Raw genomic sequence first — 23,081 nt, 5'->3', positions numbered from 1 at the left:
ATAAGGGCCACAGTTCCTGTGTAGAATGCACATTTTCGAAGTGAGAAAATGCAGCCTCCAAGATCCGTGGGCTGCCCTGGGCCAGCCTGGGGTGCCTGTGAGCGTCCGTCGGCCACTCTGGGACTGAGCACACTGCCCTGCATGAGGGGCTCTCAGGAAGCTACGGCCTACGCTTTGGGGCCTCTCAGATCCAGATCCGAACACTGCCTCTCCCTCGCGGCATGACCAAGTCCTAGCAAAGCCAAATGCCAGAGTCTTGAACCGCCTGCATCCGTGTGGCAGCCCACTCTTGGTGAAAGTGCAGGCTGCCTTCTGGAAAGCACCCATGGCAGCCCTGCAGCCTCCCTGCACAACCAAGACCACCACGCGACGACACCACCTTGAGCCGTGCTGTGAGCCCCCATGGTGTTAATATTAGTGACAAGCAGTGCCATTAAAAACTGAAAGTTCAAGCTCCCACTCTCCTACCCCACAGGCTTTCTCTCTCCTAAGATAAAAATATAGCAATGGATAAGCAACATCGGACGAGAAGCAATTTTCAAAATACCTTTATTTTTTTCTCATTGGGTGGTCATTCCACCACACTGTTAACAGTGCACCTGCTGTACCATTCCATTTGGATAATTCTGCCAATCTCCACTTCTTCATGCGTTTCAGTCAGTCCTCAGTTTCTTCGGTTTCTGCTATTGTCACTGTTACTAGATTTTTAGAAAAGAAGAATTGTTTTTTCAAATGGAATATTCAGCAGTCCCAAAAAGATTTCATCAGGGTCTTTGAACCCATCTACAAGGTGTCCAACTGGCAATGATTGACTCAAAAGCCAGTTTGGGGGATGGCCCTATGCTGCCCCGTGTTCCTCCGTGCATTCCAGGGAAGAAGCATCTTTTAAAGACAGTAAAACACTCTTCCTCCCACATCATCTCGAGGCTCCCTTAACCAGGCAAATACCTGTCCTGCAGGAAAACCTCATTCGCACAGACGCAGCCTCGGTTAGGGGCCAGGCATTCCAGACCTGAAATCAAGTGTGGGTCGCCCTCTTACCCTGCCTCCTGCTTTTCCTGATGGTCCCTGTAAAGCCAAGTCTACTTGGTAACAATGGATAAGTCCAGGCCATTCGTATTCCTGTGCAAACATCTCCGAAGATAAGGATTACCATTTGAGATGTTTCTTTCTCTAACCTGGCAGGGTGCTGATCTAGGAAAAGCAACCAGCAACCTCCCAGGGCCCTCAAAGCAGGCAAACCAACACACGAGCAACTTTCCTTCCTGGAAACCGAGGCAGGCATAGAGTGATCATCCACCTCTCCAACCATGACCACCACGCAGCCAGGGTGCACAGAGTACCCACGGCAGCCCTGCAGCCTCCCCTCACAACCCCGACCACCACACGGCCAGGGCGCCACAGAGAGTACCCACGGCAGCCCTGCAGCCTCCCCTCACAACCCCGACCACCACACGGCCAGGGCGCCACAGAGAGTACCCACGGCAGCCCTGCAGCCTCCCCTCACAACCATGACCACCATGCGGCCAGGGTGCACAGAGAGTACCCACAGCAACCTGGCAGCCTCCCTGCAGGAAGTCACCTGATCAAATGCGCAGGTTCTTTGGGACTCTCGCCCCCTCCCTGGGAGCCTCCCGCACTAACACTGAGGGCCCCGCCAGAGGGTGAAATGACAGAGAGGCAGCAGGGGACGGGAAGGGGGAGGACAACACTCACAGAGGGAAATCTGCAAACCTGAACCTACAGTGTTGGGTACATTCAAATTTTGAACAAACTGCAACACTGATCGCTGAGGTTGAAGGGCCTGTGTAGATGCCGAGCCCTTTCCAGGGAAGGTCTCCCGAGGGAACAGAACCACACCCTCAACCTTAGGCTGAGGATCATTCCAGAAGCTTCTCACCATCATCCTTGTCCACATCACTCTTCATTGAGGGCCGAGCACTCGGAGGCCCAGGACTCGGAGGCTTCAGCTCTAATTTGCTGCTGGATGAGGCCACCTTCGCCTTTTTGCTGGACTTGTGTGGCAGCGTGACATCCGTAGGGATGGCCCTTTGTCTCCTGCTCTCCTGAACGACTCTAATGGGAAGAGGGTTTTATCACAGTCAGGGAAGTTACAGATGGAAAACTCTCCAGGTCCCCCCTCCTGCCTGCCAGGACATCCCTCTGAAAACACAGGTTCCTGATCATGTATACTTATTTTGTAAGGTAAGTGCTTTGATGTAATAGCTCTCATTTTCGTTTCTCTCTCTCTCTCTCTTTATTTTTTTATTTTTATTATTTATTTATTTGTTTGTTTGAGACAGTTTTGCTCTGTCATCCAGGATGGAGTGCAATGGCACAAACACGACTCACTGCAGCCTCCACCTCCTGGGCTCAAGTGATCCTCCCACCTCAGCCTCCCAGAGTGCTGGGAGATTACAAGCATGAGCCACCACATCCAGCCTCATTTTAGTTTCTCGTGCAGGTTCCAAACAGATGATTGTATGAGGCAGCTAAACTCCCAAAAACAGCTCTGGGCGGGGGAAGGTGTGTGTGGCACTGCAGGCTACTGCCGGTTCATCCTCATGATTAACACACATAAGACAGCATATAGCACCACTCATGGTAGGAAAATGGCTTTACTCATTCCCGGACAAAGAGACTGGAATAATCTCAGGGGCTTGTACGCACATCACAGAGTGGGCTCATGGCAAAGGTGACTGGCCGGGGCGTGAGATGCTGGATTCCAGCCCTGCCCTGGGGACAGCCACCTGCTGCCTTAGCCCCCAAGGTCTGCATTTCCTCACCATTAAAATGAGAGGGAGTAGACTCATCTCTGAGATGTCTCCAAACCCTGACACCCTGCAATAAGGACGAAGGCCACAGGCCAAGAAGTGCAGGCAGCCTTGGCTTCAGGGGCTCTGAGACAACTGGGAGTCTGAGTTAGAGCCGCACTGCCCCATCCATCAGCCTTGGGACCCCCTCGATACTGCGTCAATCATCCCAATCTGGGGACAGGAAGAGCACTTACATCGTCAGGGGCTGCGACGGCTGAATAGGCTGAGCAAAGCGCTTAGAGTCTTAGGTGCTCACTAAATGTGGGTTAGGATTGTCATCAAGAAGCACTCTGGAGAAGATCAGTGGGGCCCTCCCTGCCTGGCCAGTTCCCGTTCCCAGGCTCACAGAGAGCTGTTCTCAGTTACCCCAGCAGCACCAAGCCCAAAGGAGCCCAGTCGGGCGGGAGGCTGTGGCCAGGAGACGCGAGCCCCCTCCTCCCCACCCTCCTGATGAAGAACAAAGGGACCAACCTGTAGATGATGGTGATGACGAAGGCCCCAGCGACGATCACAATCAAGGCGGAGAACACGTGGACGTAAACTGAAAAATGGTGGGATTCGAAGTCATTTCGATCCAGGTAAATAGAAAAGGAAGAAGAAGAAGAAAAGGCAACCCTCCCAGAGTGGGGTGCGGGCCCTCCCGGCACTGCTGCCCATGGTCAGCCCTCCTTGCCCACCCTCCCCAGCATCTCCTGGAGACAGCTCTGTGGACATCTCCAAAGGCCCCTGCAGGCAGATGAGGGCTCCCTGTGAAAGGCAGCTCCAGGTGGTGGTCAGTGCCACCCAGAAGACACCTTGTGACCGCCCTGACCCCCGGGAGGGTGTGAAGAGATGGTGCTGGCTCCTGACCCCCGGAGGGGCATGGACAGATGGTGCTGGCTCCTGACCCCTGGGGGTACATTGAGAGATGGCGCGGGCTCCTGACCCCTGGGGGTGCATTGAGAGATGGCGCTGGCTCCTGACCCCCGGAGGGGCATGGACAGATGGTGCTGGCTCCTGACCCCTGGGGGTGCATTGAGAGATGGCGCTGGCTCCTGACCCCCTGAGGGGCATGGACAGATGGCACTGGCTCCTGACCCCTGGGGGTGCATTGAGAGATGGCGCAGGCTCCTGACCCCTGGGGGTGCATTGAGAGATGGCGCTGGCTCCTGACCCCCGGAGGTGCGTGGACAGATGGCGCTGGCTCCTGACCCCCGGGGGTGCATGGACAGATGGCGCTGGCTCCTGACCCCTGGGGGTGCATTGAGAGACAGATGGCACCGGCCCCTCTGTTCCTGCTCCCTGGAAATGGCTCCTCAATGCCCAAGTCAATTTCTCCCCTACACTGAATACAAAGAAAACACTTATTGGATCATAGACAAATCCCAGTGGTCTTGACTGGGCTTCTTTGTATTAAAAGAGGCTCCTGTTTGGCCGGGCGCGGTGGCTCATTGTAATCCCAGCACTGTCATCCCAGCACTTTGGGAGGCCGAGACGGGCAGATCACAAGGTCAGGAGATCGAGACCATCCTGGCTAACACCATGAAACCCCATCTCTACTAAAAATACAAAAAATTAGCCAGGCGTGGTGGCGGCACCTGTGGTCCCAGCTACTCGGGAGGCTGAGGCAGGAGAACGGCATGAACCCGGGAGGCGGAGCTTGCAGTGAGCCGAGATCGCGCACTGTACTCCAGCCTGGGGGACAGAGCGAGACTCCATCCCCCCCCCCAAAAAAAAAAAAAAAAAGAGTCTCCTGCAATCCCCAAGTTTCCAGTGCCTTCTCCAACCCACCCTCAGCAAAAGTCGAGCCTCCCTAGGTGGCCGTGAGGGGCAGCCCCACCACCCTGGGTTTCCCTGCGTGAGTGTACTCCCAGCCTCTGCAAGGCAGGGGTAACTGGGAGGAGGAACTGCTCAGCCCCCTCCTGAGCCTCTTTCTGGGGGACTGCCCACTGCTTAGCAGGCAGGGCCCTGTCTGTGCAAGAGGCCTGCGGGGCACAGCACTACCCAGCACCGAAGGCTGATATCTGGATCTCCGTTGGCTCATTGGTTCAGGACTTGGCCCCCTCAAGTCCTAATACTTGTACATGGGCATCACTCCTCTCAGAGTCCTTGGTCAAATAATATCCTCATCTACTGTTTGTTCTTCTACGTTCCTTCCATCGGGTTGATGTAAGGAAATTTTTAATGAATGCAAGTAAAGTTTGTAAGTGCTTGACTAATCACATATACACAGTACTTCTTATTGTTGTTATTATTATCAATATTAGTCTTTTCTCTAATTGCTTTCTTACTCTCTCAAAGAAACTGGCTGACTTGCAAATGCCTAGTGCAGGTGACATGATTTCCCTCAATTCCTGCACCTCCCCCTCCTGCTAAACCGCTCCCAAGAGTCGTGAAGCAGTAACACCACCATCAGATGTAATTTTCCTGGATGGTGTGTGAGTTTGCCAAGGATGCTGTAAGAAAGTACCATGCAATGGGGGACTTAAAACAATAGAAATGGATCATCTCACGGTTCTGGAGGCCAGAAGTCCAAGAACAAAGTTTCTGCTGGGCCGTGTTCTTTTCAAAGGCTCCTGGGAAGGGTCCTCCCTGGCCTCTTTCTAGCATCACAGCAGTCTCTGCCCCTATTGTCACATGGCTGTCTTTCCTCTGTGTTCCTCTGTCTCTGTGTCTCTTCTCTTTACAAGGACACCAGTCATTTTGGATGGAGGGCTCACTCGACTCCATTGTGATCTCATCTTACCTAATTACACCTGCAAAGACCCTTTTTCTAAATCAGGTCACATTCACAGGTACCAGGGATCTGAACTTCAACATATGCATTGGGTGTACCCAATTCAATCTGCCCCAGAAGCGAGGCCACAGGTGCAGAGAAAGCAGCCTCCTGGGCACACGAGCCAGCTTCCGATGGGATCCGTACTCTCTGGACTCAACGCAGGGCCACCAGCAATGGGTGAGGTGCCCAGGATTCTTTCCATGGGGACTGAAGTCAGAAAACTGAGAGGGGGTTGAAGCCAGCTCGTGAGGGTAACCCAGATCTTCAATTTTCCTCATACCGAGGTGACCTCAGTAAGGAACGGTGAAGTACACAATGGGCGCTCAATGAGAATTTCTCACGGAGAGGCTGGAGGAAAGGAGTGAGGCTTGGGGTTGCAAGCTGTCAGATAACAGGCATGTGCACGTACCGAGGAGCACACTGGGAAACCGTGTGTCGAAGGTTCTCCCAATCAACTGGCTTATTTCTTTAAATGAGGACTGTCCCGTGGAAACTTGCTTACCTGAGGAGGGGAAACGGTGGGGCAGACTCACCTCCAAATATCCGGGGCTACCATAACCAGCTTCCAGGATGGCCTCCGGATTCTCACCTCCTGGTATTTATACCCTAGATAGATGTTCCCACACTGAACAGTGCTGATCCCTGGAGCCAAAGGAGATGCCAGAGTCTAACCCCCGAGGCCAGGTGAAGAAGACATTGCGCTTCTGCCCTGATCTCTCTTGGGCCACTGCTCTGGGAAAGACTGCAGCCCTCATGGCAAGGAGAAGAGGCCTCCTACAACATCTGGTACCAACTTCCAGCAAAGTGAGTCATCTTCCTGTAACATCTGGTACCAACTTCCAGCAAAGTGAGTCATCTTCCTGTAACATCTGGTACCAACTTCTAGCAAAGTGAGTCATCTGAGACAGCAAGACTTCAGGTGACTGCAGCCTCACTTGGCATCTTGACCACAATCTCACGAGACACTCAAACCCAACCATCCAGCAAAACCTCTAAGTTGCTTTAAGCCACAACGTTTTGGGGTAATTTGTCACACAGCAATAGAGGATGGATCTGAGAGGTAGCCTAGAGATTGCCCAGAGAATCTGCACTTAAATGCTGTTCAACAAACAGAACTGATTGAATCGAAATGCACAAATAAAGTGAAAGGGTGAATTAAGAGCGTTCATGAGGCAAGAAGGTAACCCTGAAATTCCTGAACTCCAGGAAATGTTTTATTCCTTAGTATGACTTTGTGTCTTAGCTCATGGAATAAATTCAAAATTATATGAGTGAAGTCTTGTTGAAGAGACACACATATGTAGTCAGTGTTTTAGTATTCCACTGTCAGTATATCTCCCATATCTTCATATGTGCTCACGTTCTTCGTCATTGATGCCAAGCTCCTAAAGATGGAAACTCAGCCTCAATGATGTGCTCTGTACAGTGTCTGTCTAGCAACACTATTTATTACAGACCATGTCTTTGGCTTATCATGAACCACAAAGTCTGGTTTATCTTTCAGAAACAGCAGCAATTGAAGAAAGGATTACTGTCTTTAAGAAACGTCCTGGTAAATGTTCCCAAAATATAGTTAAACAAAAGTTTTGAAATCATCTCAGCAAGTCCCATGAAGAAACTGAAGTCAGATACTTAGGAGAAATGACATGTTAAATAACATACCCTAAATCAAGACTGAAGAATGAAGGCATGTCTTTCTCTTTGAATTCCCAATTCTTTCTGAAAGATCTAATGCTAATTCCCCAATTCATATTCTTAATAATACAGATTATGCCATAACACAATGTGCACTTCAAACCAGCCAATTTAAGAAGTTGGTGAAAGGTTTTCATAACATGGAATTATGTGCACAAAGAGCTCATAATACCCTGTCACTGAATACTACAACTTGCACAGTACAAAGGTTCATTCGTCATTTTGAATGAGAAAGCTGTCAAAGAAATGAAAAGTAATGTGAGGGCACAGTGAGAGCCCCAAGGCAGGGCCCACTGCCCAGGCTCTTCCTACAGGCCCGAAAGAAGTCAAGAGTCAAAAAAAGCACAGCCACACAACACAGCTATTAAAGTTAGAATGATGGAAAGAACTTAATGGCTGCTTCCATGCAAAAATGATATACTCCCTTGCAAAACAGTGAGCCCTCTCCAAGTCAAAAACATTCTTGAGGGCCTGTGTTCTCTTCTGGGTTCCTTGTAACACCAGTCATGAGTCTGCTATAGGGATTAAGACTCACTTCAAAAATGGATGACAGGCATGCGGCGATTGTTCTAACTTAAGCCATGTGCGACATACATGCCAACATTTACAAGCAGGCCAGCACCTGCACGGTACTGATGAAAAGGTGCTCAGAGGATGGGAGAGATGGCAAAAGCAGCAGCAGTAGCAGCTTGGACGTGCGTTCCCTTCCTAGCTGTGATATTCCTGGAGTGATGCATTTACACCACTTTACACGGTTGGATCTCTGCTTCATTGGGATGTGAGGAAATTGGGATCATTAATTATTATATGGAGAAGACTGAAAGAATAAACTTAAATACCTTTTGGATGCTAATGTTTGCCACTTTTAGGAGACTTAAATGGTAAACTTCTCAGAAAAACTAAGTGGTGTAAGCGCCTTGGAATCTGGAGTTCTGTAAGAAGTCCAACTCTATGATGGAAATGAACTGAGTGCGACTGTGAGCATCTGCTGCTCTCTGCATATGCAATGTGAGCAGCAAGCCCCAATTTCACAAAACAAAAACAAAACGATGACAAGTGCCAGTGCAGCAAATCACGGCCAAGTCAGCACCCACTGCCATGAGCTTGGCTTCAGGAGCACTGCCACATGCCCCAGAGGACGAGCTGCTGGAATGAAGCTGTATGAGAGGCTGTTCCACACTGGAAGGCCTGGAACCCAAAAAGATCTCTCAAGTAAGATTCTGGCTAAAGGGCATGGGTTTTCCAATGAGACAGGTGAGTCAGGTGAAGGATAACGGACTCCTTCAGGAAAAAGCGCTACCTGTTGTTGTAACTCTCATTAACTGGTTACGTACAACTGGACTAGGGCTTCAGTAAAGCCCATAGTTAACTTTCAAGGTGATATCAGCAAAAATGGCAAAGCAAGGACCCCTGCCCCCCGCCAATTTCTTCCCCCATAAAAACAATGAGAACACTGGTACAAATCATCAGATAAAAGTTTTTCAGAAGTCTGGAAATTAACCAAAAGCTTGTGGAAATCTGTTTATTTGAGGCAAACAGCTGAATCTCAGTAAAAGAGCAAGCTTGGGCATTTTATCTAGCCTTGTTCCCATCTCTCCTGCCCACCCTCCAGCTCCATGGTAGCTTGAAAATCAGCAGCCTGTAATCATGGTAAATCCAGCAGCCTGGCAGCCACTGCAGGGGGCAGAACAGGGTGGGAGTTCCTTCCCGGGGCAGAATAGGGTGGGAGTTCCTTCAAAGCCCCATTGCCAGAGAGTTGTCATGATTTGATCTGTCTGGTGCTTCCTTGGAATATCATCTTTATTTGATCTGAGCTAATTCAGTGAGAACAGCTTTTTCCCCAGGCATTTGTTATAAATAATCAGAAGCAATTGAACATCATTTTTACTGGCTAAAGTGGTAGGTAGCAGTTGGGGGAAAACAAGAGGCTAACCAACAAGCTTAACATGAAAATCTGGGAAATGAGATGTGCACAGAGAGCTTTGAAATGCTCTGACACATTCCTGGGAATCTAGAGGGTCATGGACACGTCCAGTGCTGTGGGCTTTGCAAGGAAAGACCTATGGTGGCCCCGGGACCTCACCTCTGGCTGACTTAAGGATCTGCATAAGCAGGAAGTGAAGGCTAAGGCAGAGCTAGAAATATTCTGAGTTTGTTGAAGGTGCGCCTCAGCATGCACACAGAACTCCTCTGCAAAGTCTGAGAGGCTTGTGTTTCCAGGCATCTAAGAAAATTTTTGTCTGGTCATTAGTTAACTAGTAGCTACTCAAGAAGAGTTTTTAGTGGTCACACACCATAAAGAATGAAGACTTTACTGATTTAATTCAGGAAAGTCATCAAACAACCATGACAACAAACAGCAGCAACAATAAAACCTGGGGAGGTGAAATAACCCGATTCTCAAAGGTGCTATATTATCTTACCTAAAATGTCCTATTTTCAAGAAAGAAAAATGTTAAACATACAAAGAAATGAGAAAGTATGGCCATACACATTTAAAATGCCATTAATAGAAATCATCACTGAGGAAGCACAGACGTTGGACTTACTTGACAAAGACTGTAAATCAAATATTTTAAGCATATTCAAAGAACTAGAAGAAATCATGTCTAAAGAACTAAATAAAAGTATAAGAATAATATTTCATTGATATGATTTGGCTCCGTGACCCACTCAAATCTCATCTCGAATTGTAATCCTCACATGTCAAGGGAGGGACCTGGTTGGAGGTGGTTGGCTCATGGGGGCAGTTTACTCCATGATAGTCTCATGATAGTGAGTGAGTTCTCACGAGATCTGATGGTTGAAAAGTGTTTGGCAGTTACCTCCCCACAACCATGCTGCCACGTAAGACATGTCTGGCCTCCCCTTTGCCTTCTGGCATGATTGTAAGTTTCCTGAGGCCTCCCCAGCCATGCAGAACTGTGAGTCAATTAAACCTCTTTCCTTTATAAATTACCCAGTCTTAGGTAGTTCTTTATAGCAGTGTAAAAATGACTAATGCATTCATCAAATAGAAAATATCAATAGAAATATAGACATTATTAAGAAAAGACCAAAAGACATTATAGAGTTGAGAGTACAATAATAGAAATGAAAATTCACTGGAGATGCTCAACAGCAGATTTGAGCAGGCAAAAGAATCGGTAAACTTGAAGATAGGTCAATGAGATTATCCAGTTTAAGTAACAGAAAGAAAATATAACCAAGAAAAATCAATACAGCCTTAGAGGTCTGTGGGATACCATAAAGTCTACCAAATACACGTAATACAAGTCCAGAGGGAGAGAAGAAAGATAAAAGAACAGAAAGAATATTTGAAGAAATAATGGTAAAAACTTCTTAAGTTTGGTTAACATTAATCTACACATCCAAGAAGCTCAGTGAACTCTGAGTAGGATAAACTCAGAGAGATCCACACCCAGACCCCTGGCAAACTGCAAAAGACAAAGAATCTTGAAAACAGCATGAGAGAAGTGACACATTATATACAAAGGAGGCTTAAGATTTACAGCAGTTTCTCATCAGAAACCATGCAGGCCAGAAGGCAATGAGAAAAAAACATTCAAAGGGCTGTCAGGAAGCCTATCAACCAGCAATTTTATATACAGCAACTCTATGCTTCAAAAATGAAGGGTAAATTAAGACATTCCAGATAAACAAAGTCAGGATATTCATCACTGGCAAAATTTCTTTATAAGAAATACCAAAGGGAGTCCTTTAGGATGAAATGAAAGAAGAGTAGACAGTAAGTCAAATTCACGTGAAGTAATAAAAGTCACCATTAAGGTGCTCAATAGATGCAGAAAAAGAATTTGAAAAAAAAAATCCAACACCCTTTCATGACAAAAATACTCAACAAAGCAGGAAGTGGAGGGAGCTTTCTCAACTTGTGTGTTTCCAAGTTGTTTCTTCCATTTACTATTAATAGATACATGGCATCTAGTAAAACCCACAGTCACCACTGTATTTAATGGTGAAACACTGGAAGTTTCTCCTTAAGATCAGGAAAAAGACAAAGCTTCTGCCCTTCCTAATTCTATTCATCATTGTACTGGAAGTTTTAGTCAGAAACTAGGCAAGAAAATGAACTAAAAGGCATTCAGATTAGGAAAAAAGAAGTAAAACTATATTTTCAGATGCCATGATCTTGTATGCAAAAAATCCTAAGGAATCAACCAGAAAACTAATAGAGTAAGCAAGTTCAACAAGGTTGCCATATACAAAATCAGCACACAAAAATCAATTACATTTCTATATGCTGGCAATAGACAACCTGAAAATGAAGAAAACAATTCAATTTATAACATTAAAAAGAATAAAATACTTTGGAATAAATTTAATTAAAGAAGCTCAAGATCAGTACCCTGAAAACTATAAAATATTGAAAAAAATTAAAGACTGAAATAAATAGACTACTCCTGTTCATGGACCAGAACACTTAATATCGTGTTCAGATGGTAATACTTCCCAAATTATATACAGATTCAACAAAACCTCAATCAAATTGCCAAAGGACCTCTTTTCTGTAGAAACTGACAAGCTAAATTTGGTATGGAAATACGAGGGACCCATAATCGCCAAAATAATCTTGAAAAAGAAGAACAAAGTTGAAGCACTCACAAATTCTGATTTCAAAATTTACTGCAAAGCTACAGTAATCAAAACTGGTACTGGCTAAGGACAGACATATAGATGAACAGAATAGAATTGAGAATCTGGAAGTAAACTCACTTTTATGGGAAACTGATTCTCAATAACGGTGTCAATTTAATGGGGAAAAAAGAATCTTCTCAACAGATGATGCTGGGACAACTGAATATCCATATGCAAAATAATGAAGTTGGAAACCTTCTTTGCACCAGATACAAAAGTTAACTCAAAAAGGATCGAAAGACCGAAATGTAAGACTTATAAGTATAAAACTCCTAGAAGATATTACAGGTATAAATCTTTGCAGCCTTGGATTAGGCAGTGGTTTCTTAGATGTGACACCAAAGCACAAGCAACAAAAGGAAAAATGGTGAAAATGGACAGAAACTCAATAAAAATAAAATACATAAGAGAATAATAGAAAGTATTTGCAAGTCATATTTCTAATAAGAGTTTAATATCCAGAACACATAAAGAGCTCATACAACTCCATAATAAAAAGACAACCCAATTTAAAACCGGACAAAGGACTTGAATAGACTTTTCTTCCAGAGAAGATATCCAAATAGCCCCCCCCCCAAAAAAATGCAATGATGGTGAACATCATTATTCATTAGAATAATACGAATCAAAACCACAATGAGATACAACTTCACATCCATTACAATGGCTATAAATAAAAGGCAACACCAAATGTTGGTGAGAATGTGGAGAAACTGGAACTCTCATATGCTGCTGATTGGCCTGGAAAATGGTCTAGCCACCTTGCAAAACAGTTGGGAAGTTCCTTAAAAATTTAAGCATAGAGTTAGTATACGATCCAGCAATTCCACTCCTAGGAATATACCCAAGAGAATAAAAACCATGTCTGCACAAAAACCTATATACAAATGTTCAGAGAAGCATCATTTGTAATAGCTAAAAAGTGGAAACAATCCAAATGTCTATAAACTGATAGATGGGTCAACAAAATGCGGCACCTCTATACAGTGGACAATTACTCAACGATAAAGAGAAATGAAGTACTGATAGCTGCTAAAACATGAATGAACCTTGAGAACTATGTAAGTGAAAGAACCACAAGTCACGTGGTTCCATTTATACGAAATGTCCATAATACGGAAGTCCATAGAGAGATGAGTAGCTGCCAGGGGCCAGAGAGAGGGAAGGATGGGACGTGACTGCTGATGGGCATGAGGCCTCTTTCTGGCGTGGTGCAAGTGTTCTGGAGTTAATGGCGATGACCGCACCACTGTGAGTATACTAAAAGCCACTGAATTGTATACTTTAAAAGGTGAATTTTATGGTATAGTATCTTAGTAAAAATAATAAATGAAGCAATTTCCAACTGATTTTATCTGGAGTCAGAGGAAGGTGTGGGATCCCGGGAATCCCAGAGGCTCCTGGAAGTGGAGGCTGGGACAGCAAGGGGTCTGGTCCTGAGTCTCTAAAGCCAGGGTCTGCAAGAGCTGTCGTCCTCAGAAAACCTTCCCAACTATCAGTGGTATCCATTGTGACCTCTTGTTTGCCTCTGAGGAGCCAAAATTCATCTTGTTTTGATGAGGTGCCAAATCTTCACCACGAAGCAGGACAGACATCCTCCCTGGAGCAAGCCAGAATCCCGTCAGCACTTTCTTTCTTGACTGATTTTGTGCCCAGAATATCCCTTTCATCTCAGAAGAGCTGGCTTAAAGCTTTATGTCTGTGGGACTGGGCAGTCCCCATGTAACCAAATGGTCTAGCCTGAAAATGAATTTTAAAATTTTTTTCCTTTTTCTTTTGTTCCCCTAGTCTCATGATGCAGAAAGCTTACTGCAGAAAACTTTTGTTCTCCTTAGTCTTAAAATATAACCTTGAAATGTACTTTCAACACCACGGTCTCCCTTTCTCACCACGCACCCCCTAGCCCCATGCACATTTATCTAACTATGTGCTGGTATTTAATTATGGGCTTACTTACACGTTCTAGGGGCTCATCTTGAGATAGACCAAGCATAGAGACCCAGCTGCAAAATGCCAGAGATCCCCTGAAGGTGGTGAGTCTACAACCAGCCATCAAGATGACGCCACCCCACGCTCCAGGTGGGCCACGGCTTGAGACAGCCACCAGAACGAGACCCTCAGACCTCGAGTAGCACCCCTCCACGTGCCTCCCATTCTGAGTTCCTCTTTTTAAGCCCCTCTCCCCAGCCTAAAGTTGCAAGCGCAAGTCAGCCACTTCCCCACTGCTAGCTTTGGAAATAAAGTCACTCTCCCTTCATTTGTTATGGGTTTTGCAAGCGGTGAGCAGCCGAGCTCATGCTTGGTTCCATCAGCAGGGCACTACTCAGAAATCTCCATCAGTCACTCATTCCCATCAGTCACTAACGTTTCCTAACTTTCTAAGCCCTACTAGGTACAGGGAATGAAGAGGACCTGGTGCCTGGTCTCTGAGGACTCAGTCTAGCGGGAAATGCGGGAGAAAGAAGTAAAAGGAAGAAGAAATGGCCCTGAGCTGCACAAAGTCAGGGGCCTTTACTCACTTTGGGGTGCTGGGGGTGGAGAAGAGAGTGGCCTAGGACAGGGAGGGTTTGGAACTCATCTCCAAGGAAGCCTAAAGCCGCGAGAGATCATCGGCCACATCCAGCATCTCCATCGTCAAGGGCTGCACTATTCCCTCCCAAGGGCGCGCTGTGCAGGCCGATCCCCTCTATGCTGCTGTCCGCCCCTCCCCACGCAGCACAAAGAGCCCCTTTACCCTCATTTCCAAGAGGGGCCTCCACAGGACAAGGAAACACAGGAAGCTTCCCGTGGGCCTTGATGGGAGTTTGGAAATGAGAAGACCTCAGCAGCGCAGAAGGCCAGCGTGCCCACAGGTGAGAATATGCCGAGGAGGTGGGGCCCAACGCCCTTCACGCGCACGCCATCCTGGTTTCTTAACTTCCTCTCACCTCCCTTCGAACACATTTTACAACTAGCCACGGTCCCCTGAAGGGCGCACCTCCCTCCGGAAGCCTTCATGGGGATGGGGAGTGGCAGCGCCTCCAGCCCCCACGCCCCACACACTGGGTGTCTGTTGTCCTCATTTCACCCCCGTGCTGCTTGAGGGGCTTGAGGGGCTACCAGCAGATCTTCATGTGTGGTCTGGCTTCTAGTCCAACGTTGAAGCAGCCCACAGAGTCCCCAGTCAGGGCCAAGCGTCTCTGCTGTCCTCACAGAGCCCGTGGTGGACAAGGTCCACTCCACCCTGATGGGCTCACCCCACAGCTGGCCACTGGCCCGGGGCCCTGCCAGCACCACATATTTCTGCAGCATTATTTCCTCAAATCCAGCCTCTGCAACCACCCAGAACGGCCAAATTCCTCCACCAAGGGGGTCTCCATCCATCCCCGTCCATGCCCTGCCCAGCCCATCTGGGAATGGAACTCCTCTGGTGGCTTACTTCACACTCACAGGCCCTCCAGCTCAGACCCCACTCAGAGTCTACTGCCCCCACTAAGACGGAGCAGAAGAGTGTGGCCAGAGAACAATACAAAGGTGTTTCCAGCAAACAGAGACCCCGGGGAAGGGAGACAGGCAGGGCGGCGGTCAGCACGGTCACCAGCTCCCTCGGCTTCCGCCGCAGGGTGGCCGGGATGGCTACTCACTGGGAACTGCTTTCTCGTAGCAGACGCCTTTGTAGAAGCAGCACCCGAGCTCCTTGCATCGGTCCCTGGAGACGTTGTAGTCACAAATGTCATGCAGAGGAATGTCACACACTGCAAAAGCACAGACACACACATGTGTCACCCCCGAAGACAAAGCCACCCCGCTCTCCGCTAAAGAACCTGGGAAGCGGTGTGGGCAGCAGCTGTGGGTTTGTGTTGTGGTTTTGTTATTTTCTAAATTATGCATCATGCAAATCTTTATTTGAAACTAAGATCCAGAATGAATTAAATTTCTGAGCAAAATAATGTCAAGTTAATTACACAGAATAATACAGGGCCCTCTAACGATTAGGAGATAATACGTTTCCGAGCAGCAGCGCCAGGCACGGCGCACGACAGAGCCCACAGAAGGCGCCGGGCTCACACAATGGGTACTTGGGAGTTCGGGAGCAACGTGTAATTATTTCACACTTAAGCGTATGGGAGTTAGAATTAGCAGCATGGGCTGAGGATTATTTCAGAATTTTAAAACTTGAATCAAAAGGACAGAAAGTTTAATGCCGGTTTTGACCCAAAGGGGAGACAATGAGTGTGCGGCGCGCCCTGGGGGGCAAAGGAAGCAGGGCGGGGACTACTCCTGGCAGACGACCCTTTCCAGCGGAGTTCAGCAGCCTCACACATGTTCAGCCCCGAGGGATGCGGCTCCCTTCATCGGCCGTGGGCCACTGAGGGACTGGGCTGGATGATGAAGGGGGTTCCTGCAGGTGAGGGCTCAGGGTGCCCACAGAGACCTTTGCCAGGTGGACTGCAGTCCCACAAAGCCGGGCTCCGTGCCCCAGGCCAAGGCTGCACCCAAGCCACTGGGGACCTTCCCTGGCACCTCTGTAAATTGTTCCTCCGGGACAGGGGCCAAGAGGGGAGCTGCCCAGCCTTCCTGACCCTTGAGGAACCTCATTTGTGGTCCTTGGGGTTGATTTAGTCTTTCAGGTTCTCCTTCCCAAGACACCCCCATTCCAGGTTTGCAAAAGCCGCGGCTGCAGCCCTCGCCCTCTGTCAGAAGCGTCCTGGACACGGGAGCCCTGCTGAGGCGATGCCCCACCTGCTAAGGTAGAGTGCACAGGGCAGGCCAAAGTCACCGGCTGCTGCCACCCTATCCTCCCTCAGTTGCATGGGGTGGCTGCGTGTGGTTTGTGCTGACCTCCCACGTGGGGAGCAGTCGGGGGAGGCCGGGAGAGGCCCCACAGCAGCAGGGAGGTCCTACAGAGCCAGGCTCAGAGGGGCCTGCGATGGGTGACTGGTCTCGGGCTGTGGCTGGACAGATGGTCCCCACGCTCTATGCAGCAGCCCATGTGTCTACAGCGGGTGACTAGGAGGGCTTTGCTCCCAGGGCGTCCAGGTACAACGGCCTTTTTCCTGGGGTGCAATTCCAGGATGGACACAGTACCAGAACCTCACAGACACCACCCACCGGCAGCTCCCGGAGAATTCAGAGTCCACCACTGCCTCCGCTTTCTGACGCGGATGATGACAGCAATGGCACAGCAAACACCTGCCAGTGCCAGGCTCGCGTCGCCCACAGTCTCCTCCACCCCACCAAATGCCCGCCAGTGCCAGGCTCGCGCTGCCCACTGTCTCCTCCACCCCACCAAACACCCGCCAGCGCCAGGCTCAGGATACTGCAGGCTCTTCCACCCCATCAGACACCAGCCAGTGCCCAGCTTGTGATGCCCGAAGGCCCTTACACCCCATCTGGGAAGATCTAGATGAAACCCAAGATCCCACAAGCTTGGATGCAGCGGAGCCAGGATCCACAGTGACCTCTGGCTTCAGGGTCCTGCTCTCACCACGGTGCCCAGCACCCTCCCCACCGTCCCCAGACGTGGGAGGAGAAGCCCCAGCAGTACAGAGACGTCTGCTCACAAAGCCAAGAGAACAAAGGTTTCTAAAGACTTGCGGTGACGGCGGATGTTTAATTTCAGCAAACAGCCTGGGCAGGAAATATGCCACTGAACAAAGCATTATTTTTATTCATAAAGTGATTTGTTTTCCTCAATATCACTCCACAAACGTTCATACATTATTCTCATTTTAAAAATTCGGTCCCCATCGCATCTGACCGCCAGCTGTCAAGTCCGGTCAGTCCTCCCTGCCTCCTCCCCACATCCCATTTTCCCTCCACACCCACCGTTATTTTCCCACATGCACCTCCGCGACGTCACCATGCATTTTTAAAATCCACTAGCCCCTGAAAAGCCTCTCACACATTTCCGTTCCTAGCCTGGCCCTCCACCCTCCTCCACAACCCATAACAGGCTTCGAGGTTGGAGTAAGGTGAGGCTTTTGGGGCAGGGACCAGGTCGCAGCCACCAAGGGGACCAAGGTGGGCTTTCTACATGTTGGGGGGTCGGCAGGGCTGACACAGTTGCCGAAGGGCCGAGGTGAGCTCTCCACGCGGTGGGGGGTCACCAGGGCTGATGCAGCTCCCTGCTCCCTCTAGAAACATCACTGGCAGCTCGCCCACTGCACAGGTACTGGACGCCCAGCCACTGGCACCAGCAGTGGTGTCTCCAGCAGGCCCTCCACGCCCCCCGCACCATAGCCAGGGCAACTTAAGCGTGGGGCTCACTGCCTGGCTCTCTCCCCGTGCTCTCCCAGAGTCATGACAGCGCGGCTGGGAAGGAGGAAAGGAGCCATCGGCTGGGCCGGGCTGTGGGACCGGGAGGCACTGCCTCAGGCTGGCAGGGCAACCCCATTCCTCCTGATCTACTGAAATGAGACCGGGGTTAAATCGATCAATCTAAAGTGAGCAGAGTGCTTCCTGGGAGAAGCCATCCTGGCTCAGGGGGGCCAGGTGAGATGGGGGCCCACGGAGTGAGGTTTCAAAGCTCGTCCCACGAGTCTGTCCCGTCACCCCATCTGCATGGAGAGCAAGCCCGGGAAAGTCACCGCTCCCCAGGGACAGTGGGGCTGCCATTCACTCCCTCGCTCATCCCACTTCCCACCGGCCACCACCTGGGGCTTCTAACGCGCCCACGCCAGCACAGCGGTCAATGTTCTGTTGTTTCTCTAAGGCCGTGGAAAGTCTTTTCACTCCGCATTTTGCTACTTCGGCAGCAGGAGAGGAAGGTTCAGGAGGGGTGTGGTGCCCAGAGAGGTGCAGGTCTGAGGCCAGGGCTTGCCAACCCAGGCAGCAAGGCGTCATCATTTGTAACGTGGCTGATGATCCAGGGAGGCAGGCATCGCCATTTTAAATGTGGCTGACAATTCCGTGGCGTTTCTACTTCCTGTGCTCCATCCGCCTCCCTTCCCCTCTCTCTGTGAAATGTACACTTGCAGGAATTCTTCCTAGGGAAGGAGCCAAGTCCAGAGACTCTCAGGGCAGCCCCAGGTCCTCGATCTAACTCCCCATCAAAGTCCCTCTGCCCCCTGGTTTCCCAAAGAGACAGTTGGTTAGCAGGGGACAGACCATGGTTGCCTCCTGGAGAAGCAGCCGGCAGACTCAGCAGCCGTGACCTCATGGCACCATGGAGGCTTCCAGCACTCCTGAGGCTCAGCCTCCCTGCTGGGAGCTGCTCCCCTAGAAAGGCAGGCATCAGGCTGGCCTCCAGGGAACACCTCCAAGCCACACTGCCCGGTGACCCAGTAGAATGTCCCAGCTCAGGGTTCCTGGCAGCGTGGCCACGGACAGCAAGACCCGACCACAGACAGGTTTCCAAAGACAGTCCAGGCAGGAAGAAAAGAGAAGATTCTGAGTACAGTGGTGACAGGAAATGTGGCGTGGGAGCTCCAGAGACATGCCTGCAGTCACGACTGCCACCAGCACCCAGGACCTTCAGTGGGCCTGGCCTGCACACCCCTTTCTGTCTGCAAGCTGTGACACCACCGGGAGTCTGGCTGCATGTGTCTTCACAGCAGATGTCATAAACAACGTAAAAATCTCTGAAACTGGAGACCCATTTTCTTGACACCGAGCTTGAAGCTGCATATCAAGTTATCTTAGGACAGAAGACGCCAGTTCTCCCAGAGTTTGAGCATCAGAACACGGAAGGAGAGGTGAGGAGGAGGAGGAGGAGGAGGAAGCTGGGCAGGGATCACAGCAGGTTCGGGCGTGGTGTGTGCAGAGGCTCATGTGTCCAGCAGTTCCTGCCTGGAGCGCGTGTGAACCATGGATGGGGATCTGGGGTGTGCAGGGCCACGGATCCCCGGGATTTGGACACAGAGAGTCCAAATATGTCCACAGACTCCTGAGGAGAAGCCAGTGGCTTCGAGTCCCCACTCTTTCATAAAAGTCACTCAGAGGAGAACACACACTGGTGTGGAAAGTGTATCACAGTTTAAAAGTGCTTTCGCGGAAACTATTTAGGGAGGGAGTTGACATTAATCTTTAGGCAGCAGTTGACAGCAGCTGAGGCTGCATCACCCCAGTAAGGCAAAGCCTCTGGCCAGGGATGAGCGGTCCCGCACACACCTCTTCCCCAGGGGCCGCGTGTCATCCTCCCATCCTCATTTCCACTCCTTCACCCCCAGGTCGCCCGCTGTCCAGGGCCATGTGAACATGGTGCCCTGGGAGCCAGCCTCAGGCCCTCACCTGCTATGGGGCTGTCTGGAGGCCCAGCTGCCTCCTGTCCAGGATGAGCGAGTGTGGACATGGGGAAGCCCAGCAGGGCTGCAGGGAAGGGGAGGCACGAAGGGCTCTGCAGCCACACGGGGAGAGGCTGTGGAACGGGTGGGCTTGGAGGCCAGAGTCTGCACTGCACCCGACCACAGAGCCTCTTCCGCATCTGCAAAGTTGTGCAGAGAAGGACAGGAGGAATTCCTCTAGGCTGCTTCTTGGGCTCAGACCCAGGGGTGGGCGGCAGAGAGGGCCTGAGCAGCAGGGCCATGGCCGGCCACTGTAGCTAAAGGTTCCAGCTCCCCACCTGCCCGCTGAGGCCACCAGTGGCGCAGACATCTGAGCCAGCTTCAGGCCAGGACAACGCCGGCCTTGTCATTTCACAGCTTCCCTACACCCCTAAAGGAACAGAAACAGTCACAAAACAGCCACGCCACAGTCTGCAAAGGATGATAAGGACAACACTTATCCTGCATTAACCTGCATGCATCCTTTTATTAACCCTGCATGTGTCCTTCAGTCACGAGGACAGGCTGTGTGGGGAGCACACAGGAGTGTCACATGCAGATGCCAGATGCTGGGGCCTGGGCATGGCCATGGCAAGGTGAGAGGACTCCAGCCCAGGGTCAGCTTGGGCTGTGCCTTGGGTGACCTGGCACACCTGAGATGACCCCCACCAGCCCCATGCTCCCTGAGAAGGGGCATCAGCCTCCAGCAGCCCCTGGCAGCCCCTCAGAGACGGGGTAGCCAGGCCCAGGAGCAGCCGCTTATACCCACAACAGCTGCAATGCTTGCAGCCCTGAAGCAGAGACCAGGAGGGTGACCCCCAAGGGCCTGAAAGAGGGACCGCTTTCTCCCCCTGTGCTTGCCCTGGCCACGGGGCCATCTTGCCAGAAGATGGGAGGGGCCACCCCAGCCGGCCACAAGAACATCCGCTCCCTCAGGGGCCCCAGGCGCAGGCCTCCCACTCTGCCCTGGGTGCATCTGGATCAGGAACTGCAAAGACCCCTCTTGTGGACACCCCTCTTCCTGTCCAAAGAGGCAGCTGCCCCCCGGGTGTGACAAAGCCTGGTGGCCGGGTGGCCTTGGAAAGCCTCACAGGCTGGCAGATGCCACACATTCCTGGCACCTGGGCTGCCCTCTCCCTTTGAGAGCTGCAGGGCCGGGTGCTGCTATGGGCAGGGGCTCAGCGGCTGCCAGCATCTTGGCCAGCCTGAGAGGCGCTCCCTAGCCTACCTTCCCAACAGAGGTAACAACCACAAATAACCTACTTTGTTTTCTTTTTCTTCCATTTTCTCGGTTTGTTTGTTTGTTTTTGAGATGGAGTCTCGCTTTGTCGCCCAGGCTGGAGTGCAGTGGCACAATCTCAGCTCACTGCAACCTCTGCCTCCCAGGTTCAAGTGATTCTCCTGCCTCAGCCTTCCGAGTAGCTGGGATTACAGGCAACCTGCCACCATGCCTGGCTAATTTTTGTATTTTTAGTAGAGACAGGGTTTCGCCACGTTGGCCAGGCTGGTCTGGAACTCCTGACCTCAGGTGATCCACCCGCCTTGGCCTCCCAAAGTGCTGGGACTACAGGCCACCACACCCGACCAATTTTCTTTTTTTTTCTTTTTTTTTAATTATTATTATAATAAAAGCATCTCATGAATACAAGCTCAATTGAGAAAAAAACGTTCAAGTAGCAGGTAAACCTGAGCCACAGAAGGTGGCATCTCCCACCTCTCCTGGGGAGGCGCGAACTTCCAGAATCTTCCTCTTCCTGACTGTAAGTGACTGTCACCTCCCCCCCAATCTATGCACACTAACAGCACATGTGGGATAAGTCACATCCCACACTGGGGGTTCCTTCCAGCCCCAGTGGTGAGTGTCTGCCTTTGGGTCAGTCGCCTGGGTGGGGAAAGGGAAGGGGGAGCTTCTTCATTGCTGATAAATATTTTTCCTTAACAAAAAAGTCACTCCTACAATAAAAGTTACGAAGTTAGTTGAAGTGGATCTTCAGCACCTCATGGACGGAATGCCTTTGGCCCGTAAACCCCCTGGAAATAGTTCAATGCGCTTCTTCAGCTAGAAAACCTCCGATTCGGGTGTACTTTGTAATACAATTTTCAAAAATGAAGACTTCACGGCGTTTCCCCAGGTTATTTTCTGAACACGCATTTTTCTGCCTTTCCCTCCTAACCAGGCCTGGGACCAGGACCCCCGTGCGCGCCAGGGGCTGAAACGGCTCCTCCCAGCGCCGCCCGCACCGCGCGCCTTCCCTCCTCACCTGTGAATTGCTTCAGGAGGTGCGGCGGCGGCTTCTTCACTTCCGGCACATATTTCATTGCCGCGGCCACGGGCAGGTGACGGGCAGAGCACACCCGGCGCACGGGGCGGTCAGACGGGGCCGAGCACACCCGGCGCACGGGGCGGTCAGACGGGGCCGAGCACACCCGGCGCACGGGGCGGTCCGCGCGGGCGGGGTCCGGGACGTCCGGGGCGCGGGCGGCTCGCGCCAGGAGGGGGCGTTCGTCGACTCACCTGCGCCCCGCGTCCCAGGCGGGTCCCCGCAGCCACCCGGGCCTCTCAGTCCCACTCCACGTGGGAAACACCTTTTAGGTTAAACAACCGACTGCCGCTCACTGTGGGCTGTGGGACCAGGCTGGGCACACCCCACCCCGCCCGCGCTGACATCACACAGCCCCGTGAGGTCACGTGGGCGTCACACAGGCCCTCGGAGCCATGCAGTGTCCACCTGAACACTGGCTGCATCAAGGACCAAGGCCTCTCGGATGAACAGATGTAGGGAGGGAGTTCCAGGGGCAAGACGCTGCTGGGGACACCACGGGCTGAGTCCCACCTTCCCTGCGGGACACCCCCGCCCCTGGCCCACCAAGTTTGTGGGTACAGGCGCTTGAGTCCTGACCCTCCCTTCCTTT

At 50.8% G+C, this 23,081-nt stretch overlaps 1 protein-coding gene across 1 annotated transcript; it reads right to left on the bottom strand.

The window, feature by feature from the left end:
• Nucleotides 1-533: 533 nt before the first annotated feature.
• Nucleotides 534-23,028, bottom strand: TEX29 (testis expressed 29). The gene is made up of 5 exons (XM_007960925.3): nt 22,430-23,028; nt 15,549-15,659; nt 3,288-3,357; nt 1,901-2,076; nt 534-698 (listed from the first exon to the last, which is right to left on the bottom strand). The coding sequence occupies exons 1-5, from the start codon at nt 22,485-22,487 to the stop codon at nt 658-660; spliced, it is 456 nt and encodes a 151-aa protein (XP_007959116.1). The 5' UTR covers nt 22,488-23,028; the 3' UTR covers nt 534-657.
• Between the last annotated feature and the right edge of the window lie 53 nt (nt 23,029-23,081).

The sequence above is a fragment of the Chlorocebus sabaeus genome, chromosome 3, assembly GCF_047675955.1.
Source record: "Chlorocebus sabaeus isolate Y175 chromosome 3, mChlSab1.0.hap1, whole genome shotgun sequence".
NCBI lineage: Eukaryota > Metazoa > Chordata > Mammalia > Primates > Cercopithecidae > Chlorocebus > Chlorocebus sabaeus.
Note: the sequence above shows the minus strand (reverse complement) of the source record. Positions and strands in the feature narration are given on the sequence as shown.